Genomic DNA, 12151 nt, shown 5'->3' with positions numbered 1-12151 from the left:
TGTCTGCTGTGTGTAGATTTTCGAGGTGGCGACTAGCACCAAAATCAGGGATCTCATCAGGAATATTTCCAGCAAGCTACAACTGACCACAGCTGATGGTTTTAGCATCTTCATTAAAACGCACGACAAGGTATGTTGATACCTTGCTTTAAGCGTAGTACTGAAAATTTTCCAGTGGCTTTAAAGAGTTTTTTTTGTAAAATTGTAGGTCCTTAGTTTGAACGACAGCGACTACTTCTTTGACAGTCTGAGGCAGATCACAGACTGGTCCAAGAAGTCCAAACGCATTAAAGACGGTAAGTCTTGGGCACCCCTGAATGACATTCTATGGGTATATTTTATAAGAATGTGTGTGGATTCTGCAGGTGGTCCAGTCAGCATGCCCTACCTGGTCTTCTTCATGAGGAAACTATGGTTTAATGTGATCCCAGGCAGAGACTTGGAGGCAGACCTCATCTTCCACTTCCCTCAGGTGAAGAGAAGCATATTAGTGCCAGAACCAGAGTGCTCAATTGGTGTTGTAGATATTTGGCAGTTGTCTCCCAGAAAATGACAAACTCAACCTTGAGAGTTTGTTTGAATGCTTTCAAGTTCCCTTGAACCACATCGATGCTGTTTGTGAAATCTGACAGATTTGTTAATCATGGGTAGAACCACAAGCAATTTTGAAAACTTTGCACGACTGCTCGTTGTAGCATGTCATTTAGAGTAGAACCACACAAGGCTGACGGCTAGCGCTATAGTAACTGTGTTCTATTACACTGTGGCAATCAGTACTTTTAAAATCAAAACAAAGTCAAAACACCAAGGGCTAGACTTCAACTGTTCTTCTGTAATAGGATCAAGCATCAGACTGAAACCTACTGGGCAGTAAAGTCTTCTGAATGCTGGTTGAAAACGCCTAATGAGCCATAGACTTCACTATCTGTGGACGAGACAGCTCCTACAGACATTGTGCCATGGCTTCGCGTAGCGGGCCGGGTCAGACAGTGTCGTGGCCTCTTTCACTGCGATAAATTCAAAGACGCTGCGTTCTAATGCCAGATTAAGGTCGAAACAGGACAATTTTTTTATTTCATAAAATAGAACCATGTATGTACTTTGAAACATTGTGAAAAGAATGAAATGAATGGAAAAATTTGCGTAACTTTAGCTTGAAATATTTACGTGAAATCGTGAGGACGAAGCGGCATGGAAAATGAATGAATGATACAGTAACTCACCGTTTTTTTCCCCCTCTTTTAACCAAGAATCTTGATCATTTTACGTTCATATCTATACAAATTCGGGGAATTACGCATTTATTTACAAGAATGTTCAACTTAAAAAGGTCTTTGTTTTGTGATGGCTGCCACGTTGGATAGTGTATCCATACAAAATAGCATAACTTTACATTTAAATAATCAGAAAATTTTGGGCCACTTATCGTTTTTTTGGCAAGAAATGAGCAATTTAGACATTTCTGTTTCCATACAAAATAAAATTCGGCTTTTGTTTGAGTTTTAAATAATTTATTTCCAAATTAGAGTGGAAAATAAGTATTTGGTCACCTACAAACAAGCAAGAGTTCTGGCTGTCAAAGAAGTCTAACTTCTTCTAACGAGGTCTAACGAGGCTCCACTCGTTACTGTATTAATGGCACCTGATTTAACTGATTATCAGTATAAAAGACACCTGTCCACAACCTCAGTCAGTCACACTCCAAACTCCACTATGGCCAAGACCAAAGAGCTGTCGAAGGACACCAGAGACAAATTTGTAGACCTGCACCAGGCTGGGAAGACTGAATCTTGGTGTAAAGAAATCAACTGTGGGAGCAATTATTAGAAAATGGAAGACATACAAGACCACTGATAATCTCCCTCGATCTGGGGCTCCATGCAAGATCTCACCCCGTGGCATCAAAATGATAACAAGAACGGTGAGCAAAAATCCCAGAATTACACGGGGGGGACCTAGTGAATGACCTACAGAGAGCTGGGACCACAGTAACAAAGGCTACTATCAGTAACACAATGCGCCGCCAGGGACTCAAATCCTGCACTGCCAGACGTGTCCCCCTACCGAAGAAAGTACACGTCCGGGCCCGTCTGCGGTTCGCTAGAAAGCATTTGGATGATCCAGAAGAGGACTGGGAGAATGTGTTATGGTCAGATGAAACCAAAATAGAACTTTTTGGTAGAAACACAGGTTCTCGTGTTTGGAGGAGAAAGAATACTGAATTGCATCCGAAGAACACCATACCCACTGTGAAGCATGGGGGTGAAAACATCATGCTTTGGGGCTGTTTTTCTGCAAAGGGACCAGGACGACTGATCTGTGTAAAGGAAAGAATGAATGGGGCCATGTATCAAGAGATTTGAAAATCTCCTTCCATCAGCAAAGGCATTGAAGATGATACGTGGCTGGGTCTTTCAGCATGAAAATGATCCCAAACACACAGCCAGGGCAACAAAGGAGTGGCTTCGTAAGAGGCATTTCAAGGTCCTGGAGTGGCTTAGCCTGTCTCCAGATCTCAACCCCATAGAAAATCTGTGGAGGGAGTTGAAAGTCCGTGTTGCCCAACGAACAGCCCCAAACATCACTGCTTTAGAGGAGATCTGCATGGATGGATGGGCCAAAATACCAGCAACAGTGTGCTTGTGAAGAGTTACAGAAAACGTTTGGCCTCCGTTATTGCCAACAAAGGGTACATAACAAAGTATTGAGAAGAACTTTTGGTATTGACCAAATACTTATTTTCCACCATGATTTACAAATAAATTATTTGAAAAATAAAACAATGTGATTTTCTGTTTTTTTTTTTTTTTTTCACATTCTGTCTGTCATGGTTGAGGTTTACCCATGTTGACAATTACAGGCCTCTCTAATCTTTTCAAGTGGGAGAACTTGCACAATTAGTGGTTGACTAAATACTTATTTGCCCCACTGTAGGTGATTATCTCTTTATTTGGTGATTTTTGTGCATCAAGCGTAAAATCTGAGAATTTTATAGCCATTTTAAGTTTTGTTATAATTGTATTAAAAAAAAAACCATTTTAAGTTTTGTTATAATTGTATTAAAAAAAAAAAAGACTGAATTTTTTTATGCCGCTGCTCATGGAAACTCATATAAGCCTAAGAGAGGGGCCTGTTTTGGTTTGAGGTCGCTAGCGGCTTTGGTTTTGAAAATATGTAAATTTTCAGTTTTTAAAAATAGGCACCCTACGGAGCGGCCCTGCGCCCCGTTTCCCGTCAACTGATAGTGAAGTCTACGGCTAGCCTTAAACTGTTCTTCTGTAATAGGATCGACCATTGGACAGAAGCCTAATGGGCAGTAAAGTCCTCTAAGGCTAGGTTCATACTGCAGGACTTAATGCACGAATCCGATTTTTTCATGTTTTTCCGACTCAAGTGAGGCATTAACTTGACAGTCTGAACAAGTCCCACAGAAGTCCGAAAATTAGAGTTGTCCGAGAATGACTTTGTAAGTGATAACAGATATCCCAACATTGACCAACTCAAAAATCCTATACCAATATCACAGAGTAGTGAAATGAAAACGTCCCTTTTTTTGTTGTTGTTTTTTTTTTGAGAAAATATGAAGCTCATTTTTCAAAAACAATCCATAAAAAAGACATTTTGTTTCAAAAAACAAAAAGTTGCAACTTATAGTCCCAAAAAAAGGTAATTTTAGAGATTTTATCAAAATGTCATTCAGGTTCCTAAAACTAAACAATTTGGCTGTACTAATTGTGTCTTCCAGGAAGTCCCCAAGTACCTGAGGGGTTACCACGTGTGTACCAAAGACGACATTGTCCAAATTGCCTCCCTGCTCTTCCGCATAAAAGTCGCTAACGACAAGAGTCAGTTTCCAAGCATCCCCAAGATGCTGAAGGAACTTGCACCGGCCGACCAGCTCAAGGCCATGTCTGAGAACGAGTGGAAGAAGGTACGACTGCCGTATTTAAGTCGGAATGAAATGCTAACCAAAACCTTAACACAAAAACAGATTGAAAAACAGCCAATGCTAGCTATTGCACACAACAATTAGCGTTAGAGATTAGCGGTAGCGTTTATGAATAGTGACACATAGACTCCACCATCAGTTGGAAAAACAGCCCGCATAGACATTGTGCTAGGCAGAACGTTGAGTTGGCTTTCACTGTGATGAACTCAAACACTCGCTGCTGTCTAACGCCGGATTTAGGTGGAAACAGGACAAAGGTTTTACTGAATACAAGCAGGCAGGAGTGTCTCAAAAGTGATTTGGTCGAGGATTCAAGTTAATTATTAAATAAAATAGCACTTTGAAACGTTGTGAATACAATGAAAGGAAGGGAAAAAAATTGCCTAACTTTAGCTTGAAATATTTACGTAAAATTAACGATAACTGCCTGGTTTTTTGCTTTTAAAGGTTCTACGTTACGTTCTATCTATAGAAATTCCGCGATTTAAGCATTTATTTACAACAATTTTCAACTCAAAAAGCACTTTGTTTCGTGACGGCCACCATGTTGGATCCGATCGTTTTAGTTTGAGTATCTGCCGATCCCGATATTTCCCGATCTGATTGCTTTTTTTTTTGCGCCCGATTCAATTCCAATCATTCCCGATAATTTTTCCCGATCATATACATTTTGCCAATGCATTAAGAAAAAAATGAATAAAACTCAGACGAATATATACATTCAACATACAGTACATAAGTACTGTATTTGTTTATTATGACAATAAATCCTCAAGATGGCATTTACATTATTAACATTCTTTCTGTGAAAGGGATCCACGCATAGAAAGACTTGTAATTCTTAAAGGATACATGTGACTTTGTATATTGTGACTAAATATTGCCATCTAGTGTATTTGTTGAGCTTTCAGTAAATGATACTGTAGCCATTTAACTTCAACCCAAATGCATGATGGGAAGTGCAACCATGACTGTGCGCCGTGGTACCAATTGATATATCTCCTCTGCGTTGGGAAATAACATAGGGTGCTAAGAAAAAGATCAACTACTACCTTTATTCCCCACATTGCTTCCCACGATTATTCTAATCTTTGGGAGAGGGATTGTAAGGCTTTAGCCATTTAAAAAAAGGCTCCAAAGGCTGCCAAAATTCACACTACTCATTTTACGCTGCCTTTTAGCTCTATATACTGTATGGGTAAAATGGCGCCATTATAGATTGAACGCGACAATGCGTGAGTGGGTTGTGCAGCGCATGCGTTAATTGCGTTAAATATTGTAACGTGATAAATGTAAAAAATATTAATCCTCGCCGTTAATGCGATAAATTTGATAACCCTACCTTAAGCTTAAACTAAAGACTCTGGAAGAGTGTAACACATTATGTCTGTAACGTTAAATACAATTAGAAAACGATTTAATAAAAAAAATTTTTTTTAAAAGGCATGTCCGATATATTTTTTGCCGATTCCGATACTTTGAAAATGACGTGATCGGACCCGATCGATCGGCATCCGGACATCTCTACACAATACCGTAACTTTTGCTTGAAATATTTGCGTAAGATGAACGATAACTGCCCGTTTTTTGCTTTTAACCAAGAATCTAGACTGTTTAACGTTCATATCTACAGAAATTCCGCGATTTAAGAATTTATTTACAAGAATTTTCAACTTGAAAAGCACTTTGTTTCGTGACGGCAGCCGTATTGGATTACACAATATCGTAACTTTTGCTTGAAATATTTGCGTAAGATGAACGATAACTGCCCGTTTTTTGCTTTTAACTAAGAATCTAGACTGTTTTACGTTCATATCTACAGAAATTCCGCGATTTAAGAATTTATTTACAAGAATTTTCAACTTGAAAAGCACTTTGTTTCGTGACGGCAGCCATATTGGATTACACAATACCGTAACTTTTGCTTGAAATATTTGCGTAAGATGAACGATAACTGCCCGTTTTTTGCTTTTAACCAAGAATCTAGATTGTTTCATGTTCAGATCTACAGAAATTCCGCGATTTAAGCATTTATATACAAGAATTTTCAACTTAAAAAAGCTCTTTGTTTTGTGACTGCTGCCATGTTGGGTTGCATCCCTACACATGACATTTAAGTTGCTATTTCTGGCAAAAAAGTATATGATATATTAAATATTGCTGTTGATCCTGAAAATATATGTCATTATCTCTGCATTTGGTGATTTTTTTGTGCATCTAGCGTAAAATCTGACAATTTTATAGTCGTTTTAAGTTTTGTTATACTTATATAAAAAATAATTAATCTGAATTTTATTATGGAATGACTTTGAATTTTTTGATGCCGCAGCTAATGGAGACTCGCATATACCGAAGGGAGGGGCCTGTTTTGGTTTTAGGTCGCTAGTGGCTTTAGTTGGCTCCCGTCAACTAATGGTGAAGTCTATGTGTGACCATGTTAGCATAGCACTAGCGGCTAGCATCTACATTAGCTTCTGTGTTTTTTGACATTAGAGCATCGTGGCGTCTTACAACAAACAACAAGGCATGACCGTGGATGAAGCAAAAGTGGCGTTTCTGAAGGCGGTTCATCGTTGGCAAACGTTTGGCTGTGCTTTCTTTGAAGTGAAGGTGAACCCCTTTAACCCTCATCCACTCGTATGTCATTTCTCAACTTTGTCGCAACATTGAAGACCATTTCTGTCATTTCAGCAAACATCCGAGCCCAGTTTTCCTGACATTGTGCGGATCGCTATCAGCAAGCAAGGCCTCACTATCATACATCCCAAAACCAAGGTCAGACAAAAGCTTCCTATGAAGAATGATTAATATCATCCTTGTTGTTAAGGCATCTGTTACTTATCTTAGGAAGTGTTGGCAAACCACCCGTTCAACCGTATCGCCAACTGGTGCAGTGGGAGCACCTATTTCCACATGACCATCGGCAGCTTGGTAAAGGGCAGCAAATTCTTGTGCGAAACGTCACTGGTGAGAGCATTTTTGTGTGGATACCAAACAACTTTCCGACTTACAAATAATGATACAGGAAGTATTCCATTTTGGTTCAACCCCTTGATGCCTGAATTTACATTTAAACATTTGATAAATAAACCAAAGCATTGGAGGAATACACAAGTCTATAAAAATAGTGCAAATAATAATAAAAGACTGTTCAAGCAACACCAGGTAACTTTTCAATGCTAACACTTTTGCGCCCATTCCGCAAGGATTGCAGAGCAAAAAAAAAGACAAAAAGTTTTGTCTGAGGAGAAAGGACGACTATCAGGATATACAGAATAGACATTGGCCCATGTGGCGAAGGGCAAAACACGTTGTTGATCCTGAAACGTAGTGTTAGCAATAAAATTATCCTACAAGATATATGCTCGGTTAGTAGCTTAGCCCATGCTCGTACATACAGGCATCCCAGCTATGTGTGAGTGGTTGTGCGTGCGTTTTTCTGTGGAGAAGTAGACGCCGATTTTCGCGTTCCGCGAAAGATATCCAATTTAATGCCAGGTTTTTCCAGTCACTCATACCCTTGCGAAATGAATCCTCACTGTGGTGAGTTTGAAAATGGCGGCAGGCAATACAGGAAACTGCATCCTTTCTGACTAAATATTCCAGCCAGGAATATTTATAATCATACATTGAAAATGAGCGTTTTTTGTTTCCCATTATTTTTTTAGAGGAATTCTAAATCAGACTGCTTAGGACAGCTATGCTTTTGGCCAAGGACGTCGCCCATTGAATATGGTACGCCCAGTTGTGGCTCTGTTGTACAATTAGCATCTTTCGTGGGACAAACTCCGCTCGCCATTTTGGTGGTGCTCTGCGGTGTGTCATAGTCCACATCTTCAATCCATGGTTCTCGCTCAGTAGTTGTTGTCGCTTTTGAAAGCTTAGGTTTGAAAAAAATTACGTATATCCATCTTGTTTCTTCTGTCCTCCCATTATAAAAATATTTTTTTGGTTAATTTTATTCATTTTTGTTGGTGGTTTTATAGCTTTACAACTTTTATGGACATTTTACAGGCAAAGTCTTAATTTTTAATTCATATATTGGAAAGCCACTTACATGTAATGATATTTTTGGCCACCTGGGGGGCGATGTAAAAGTGCAGCGCTGGTCCTCATGGGAAACGCAGTCTTCCTTAAAGCAAAGCACTTCCGCTTTTGTCCACCGGCATTGCTAAAATCAACTAAAACTGAAAAGTAGGGTTGTTCCGATCATGTTTTTTTGCTCCCGATCCGATCGTTTTAGTTTGAGTATCTGCCGATCCCGATATTTCCCGATCCGATTGCTTTTTTTTTTTGCTCCCGATTCAATTCCAATCATTCCCGATAATTTTTCCTGATCATATACATTTTGGCAATGCATTAAGAAAAAAGTGAATAAAACTCGGACGAATATATACATTCAACATACAGTACATAAGTACTGTATTTGTTTATTCTGACAATAAATCCTCAAAATGGCATTTACATTATTAACATTCTTTCTGTGAGAGGGATCCACAGATAGAAAGACTTGTGACTTTGTATATTGTGACTAAATATTGCCATCTAGTGTATTTGTTGACCTTTCAGTAAATGATACTGTGACCATGCCCAAATGCATGATGGGTGGATGTAACACGCCTTTAGCAACCATGACTGTGCGTAGTGTTACCAATTGATATATCTTCTCTGCGATGGGAAATAACATTGGGTGTTAAGAAAAAGATCAATTGCTACCTTGCTTCCCCACATTGCTTCCCACGATATTTCTAATCGTAGGGAGAGGGATTGTAAGGCTTTAGCCAATTAAAAAAAGGCTCCTAAGGCTTCCAAAATTCACTCTACTCATTTTACGCTGCCTTTTAGCTCTCTATATAGGTAAAACGGCGCCATTACAGATTGTGCGCAACAATTAATTGCATTGAATATTTTAACGTGATACATATTTTAAAATTAATTAATTACCGCCGTTATCGGGATAAATTTGATAACCCTATCTTAAGCCTAAACTAAAGACTCTGGATGAGTGTAACATATTATGTCTGTAACGTTAAATACAATTAGAAAACGATTTAATTAAAATATACAGTATATATATATATATATATATATATATATATATATTAAAAAAAGGCATGTCCGATATTTTTTTGCCGATTCCGATACTTTGAAAATGACGCGATCGGACCCGATCGATCGAGATGCCGATCGATCGGGACATCTCTACTGAAAAGTTACAAAGTGTTGCTTTAAATCGAAAAATACAGCTAAAAATGAGAAAATCTTCAATTAAAAAAAAATCATGTAAAAAATGTAAAAATTAAAAAACGTTGAATATGAAATAAAAGAGGGAAAATTCATTATAAATAAACACAATATACCGGTATATTAAAATAATAAAATGGATACATTTCAAAAGTAAAACAAGGAGGAATTTATTTTTTATTTTTTTTACCCCCCCAAATTTTTTTGTTTTTTTTTTACATTTTACATTTAATCTTTGAATGTTTTATTTAATTTCCTATGTTTTCTAGTGTTGATTTTAAAAAATCTTTTGAGATTGTTTGAATTTAGGATTTTCCCATTTTTAGCTTCATTTTTCAATTTTATGTTACAATTTTATTTTTAATTTTAGTTTGTTTTTTTTAATGATTATTTTAATGCACTTTGCATGTACCCAATAATTTTTAATGTATAGTAGTATGTTTTGAAATCTTAAATTCGGCATCAAGGGGTCAAAAAAGGATATTTTAGCATCAATTTGGCCATTAATTTGTGTGCGTCTTTATGTCACCTGCTTGAAACGTTGCGTGGCCTGTGTTAAAACAGGGCTACAAGATGGACGACCTCATCACCTCCTATGTCAACATGTACCTGCAAGAGAGGAGGCCAGTTCAGAGCAGGAACCAGCGTTTCAACTAATTCCTTGACAAACACCATTGCGTATGGAGACAAATTCTTCTTAGAAATAAATATTCACTTTACCGAATGGCTATTGCATGTTCAAGCATACTGTAACTCGAAGATAATGCTGTGAAAGTATATCGCAATGCATTTTAAGTATTTATTCAAGTTCCTTATCAATCATATTTACATTATTTGGCTTGATCTGGTGTGATTCCTCACATATAAATGCACATTTAATGCAGACGGGTCATGTTTCACTCCATTTTTTTCATCTACATGCATCAGAAGATTACAAGTTTTTACATGTAAAAAAAAATCATAACAATACTGTGTTTTTAAATGTCTGCACAGGTTGCCTCATGATACCTACCAGTGAATATAATGAAGTCTCACTGAACACTTGAACAGTTTACACTGGCTTTCAAGTTTGTCCACCAGATGGCGCTACTTTTGGCCCTTTTTACAATCAGACCTTAGTCTCTAGCTGCTGAAAAATGATAACTACACAGTTATTGAGGGAGGATACGGCTGTGCAGTCCTGCTGTTTGAGTGAACACAGCGTCTACTGTAATTTTTGGATTATAAGACGCACCCGACTATAAGACACCCCCACCAAATTTAACAAGGAAACAGTTTTCATTCATACACAAGGCCACAATAATATTCACACCTAATGACTACTGTTGTTATGATCCTGAAATATTAAATTCGACATCGATATTCCCAAAAAATACTTGATACTTGAAACAATTTTTGATACTACGTAATTACAAAAAGAAATTATGAACAAGGGCTGATCTAGAAACAGATTCATAGGTTGGGGAAAAAGGGCAGGAACTTTTTAGGGTGGCAAATATTTCTTGATGGTATTCTTTGGACAATGATACGATATTCTGCGACAATTCAAAGGCCTTCGATTGATTTAATACAAAATTATGAAACCATTTAAGACAATCAGTTCCATTTGACCTAAAGGACTAAAAACTATAAATCAGTTTTGACCTAGGCTGCAGCTATCGATTATTGTAGTAGTCGATTAATCAATGAACTAGTTAGTTCGGATAATCGAGTCATCGGTTAAGGAACATAAAAAAAACAAAATACCTGAGCTGAGCCTCAAAGGGTATGAAAAATAAATCAAGGAGGGTCTAAGTACAACAAAAGAACAATTGGCTAACTTACATAGCAAAATTCCATGAGCTTAAATGCTATGAAATGCACTTTTTTTTTTTTTTTTTTTTTTTCAATGCGCTTAAATATGGTTCAAACACACATTCCCACAAAAAAAAAGCTAAATATACATACAAACATTATTAATGCATTAAAAAGCATGAACTCAAACAAAAACTTAGCTTATGTTGATCTTAACAGGGAGCAGCTGGATTCAGCCATGTGAAATGAGTTGTCATATTCACTGTTGTCACTAGAGGGCAGTTTTGAAGTGTATGACCATTTTGTAGATTATTATTATTATTATTAGGGTTGTTCCGATCATGTTTTTTGCTCCCGATCCGATCCCGATTGTTTTTGTTTGAGTATCTGCCGATCCCGATATTTCAAGTCAAGTTCAGCTTTAATGTCAAATATGCATATACGTAGAACATACAGCACAGATGAAATTTCTTTCCTTTCTCCCCACGTGCAAACATGCGTATAAAAACACAGGGCATAAAAAAAATATATATATATTACTACATAAATCCGATTGCTTGTTTTTTGCTCCCGATTCAATTCCAATCATTCCCGATAATTTTTCCCGATCATATACATTTTGGCAACGCATTAAGAAAAAAATTAATAAAACTCGGACAAATATATACATTCAACATACAGTACATAAGTACTGTATTTGTTTATTATGACAATAAATCCTCAAGATGGAATTTACATAATTAACATTTTTTCTGTGAGAGGGATCCACGGATAGAAAGACTTGTGACTTTGTATATCGTGACTAAATATTGCCATCTAGTGTATTTGTTGAGCTTTCAGTAAATGATACTGTAGCCATTTAACTGTTCTGCCCAAATGCATGATGGGAAGTGCAACCATGACTGTGCATAGTGCTACCAATTGATATATCTTCTCTGCGTTGGGAAATAACATAAGGTGTTAAGAAAAAGATTAATTGCTACCTTGCTTCACCACATTGCTTCCCATGATATTTCTAATCATAGAGAGAGGGATTGTAAGGCTTTAGCCAATTATAAAAGGCTCCACAGGCTGCCAAAATTCATTCTACTCATTTTACGCTAGGGATGGAAAAACCGAGGCTTTCCGAAACAATGAACCACTTTTGAGACAATTGCCCTAAAT

General features: G+C 37.3%; 1 protein-coding gene across 3 annotated transcripts in view; it reads left to right on the top strand.

Annotated features, from left to right (window-relative positions):
• The window catches only part of LOC130918608 (unconventional myosin-VIIb), a 49140-nt gene extending 38077 nt beyond the window's left edge, over window positions 1-11063 (top strand). For 2 of the 3 annotated variants that reach the window (XM_057840445.1, XM_057840444.1), the window contains 7 exons: window positions 17-130; window positions 209-472; window positions 3746-3931; window positions 6443-6559; window positions 6641-6724; window positions 6797-6916; window positions 9758-11063. In XM_057840445.1, coding sequence (XP_057696428.1) covers window positions 17-130; window positions 209-472; window positions 3746-3931; window positions 6443-6559; window positions 6641-6724; window positions 6797-6916; window positions 9758-9850 — 978 coding nt within the window. In that variant the 3' untranslated portion in view covers window positions 9851-11063. The remainder of the gene's footprint in view (window positions 1-16; window positions 131-208; window positions 473-3745; window positions 3932-6442; window positions 6560-6640; window positions 6725-6796; window positions 6917-9757) is intronic. The other variant, XM_057840446.1, reaches the window with a different exon arrangement.
• Window positions 11064-12151: the final 1088 nt, after the last annotated feature.

This window comes from Corythoichthys intestinalis, chromosome 7 (genome assembly GCF_030265065.1).
Source record: "Corythoichthys intestinalis isolate RoL2023-P3 chromosome 7, ASM3026506v1, whole genome shotgun sequence".
Classification (NCBI taxonomy): domain Eukaryota; kingdom Metazoa; phylum Chordata; class Actinopteri; order Syngnathiformes; family Syngnathidae; genus Corythoichthys; species Corythoichthys intestinalis.
Note: the sequence above shows the minus strand (reverse complement) of the source record. Positions and strands in the feature narration are given on the sequence as shown.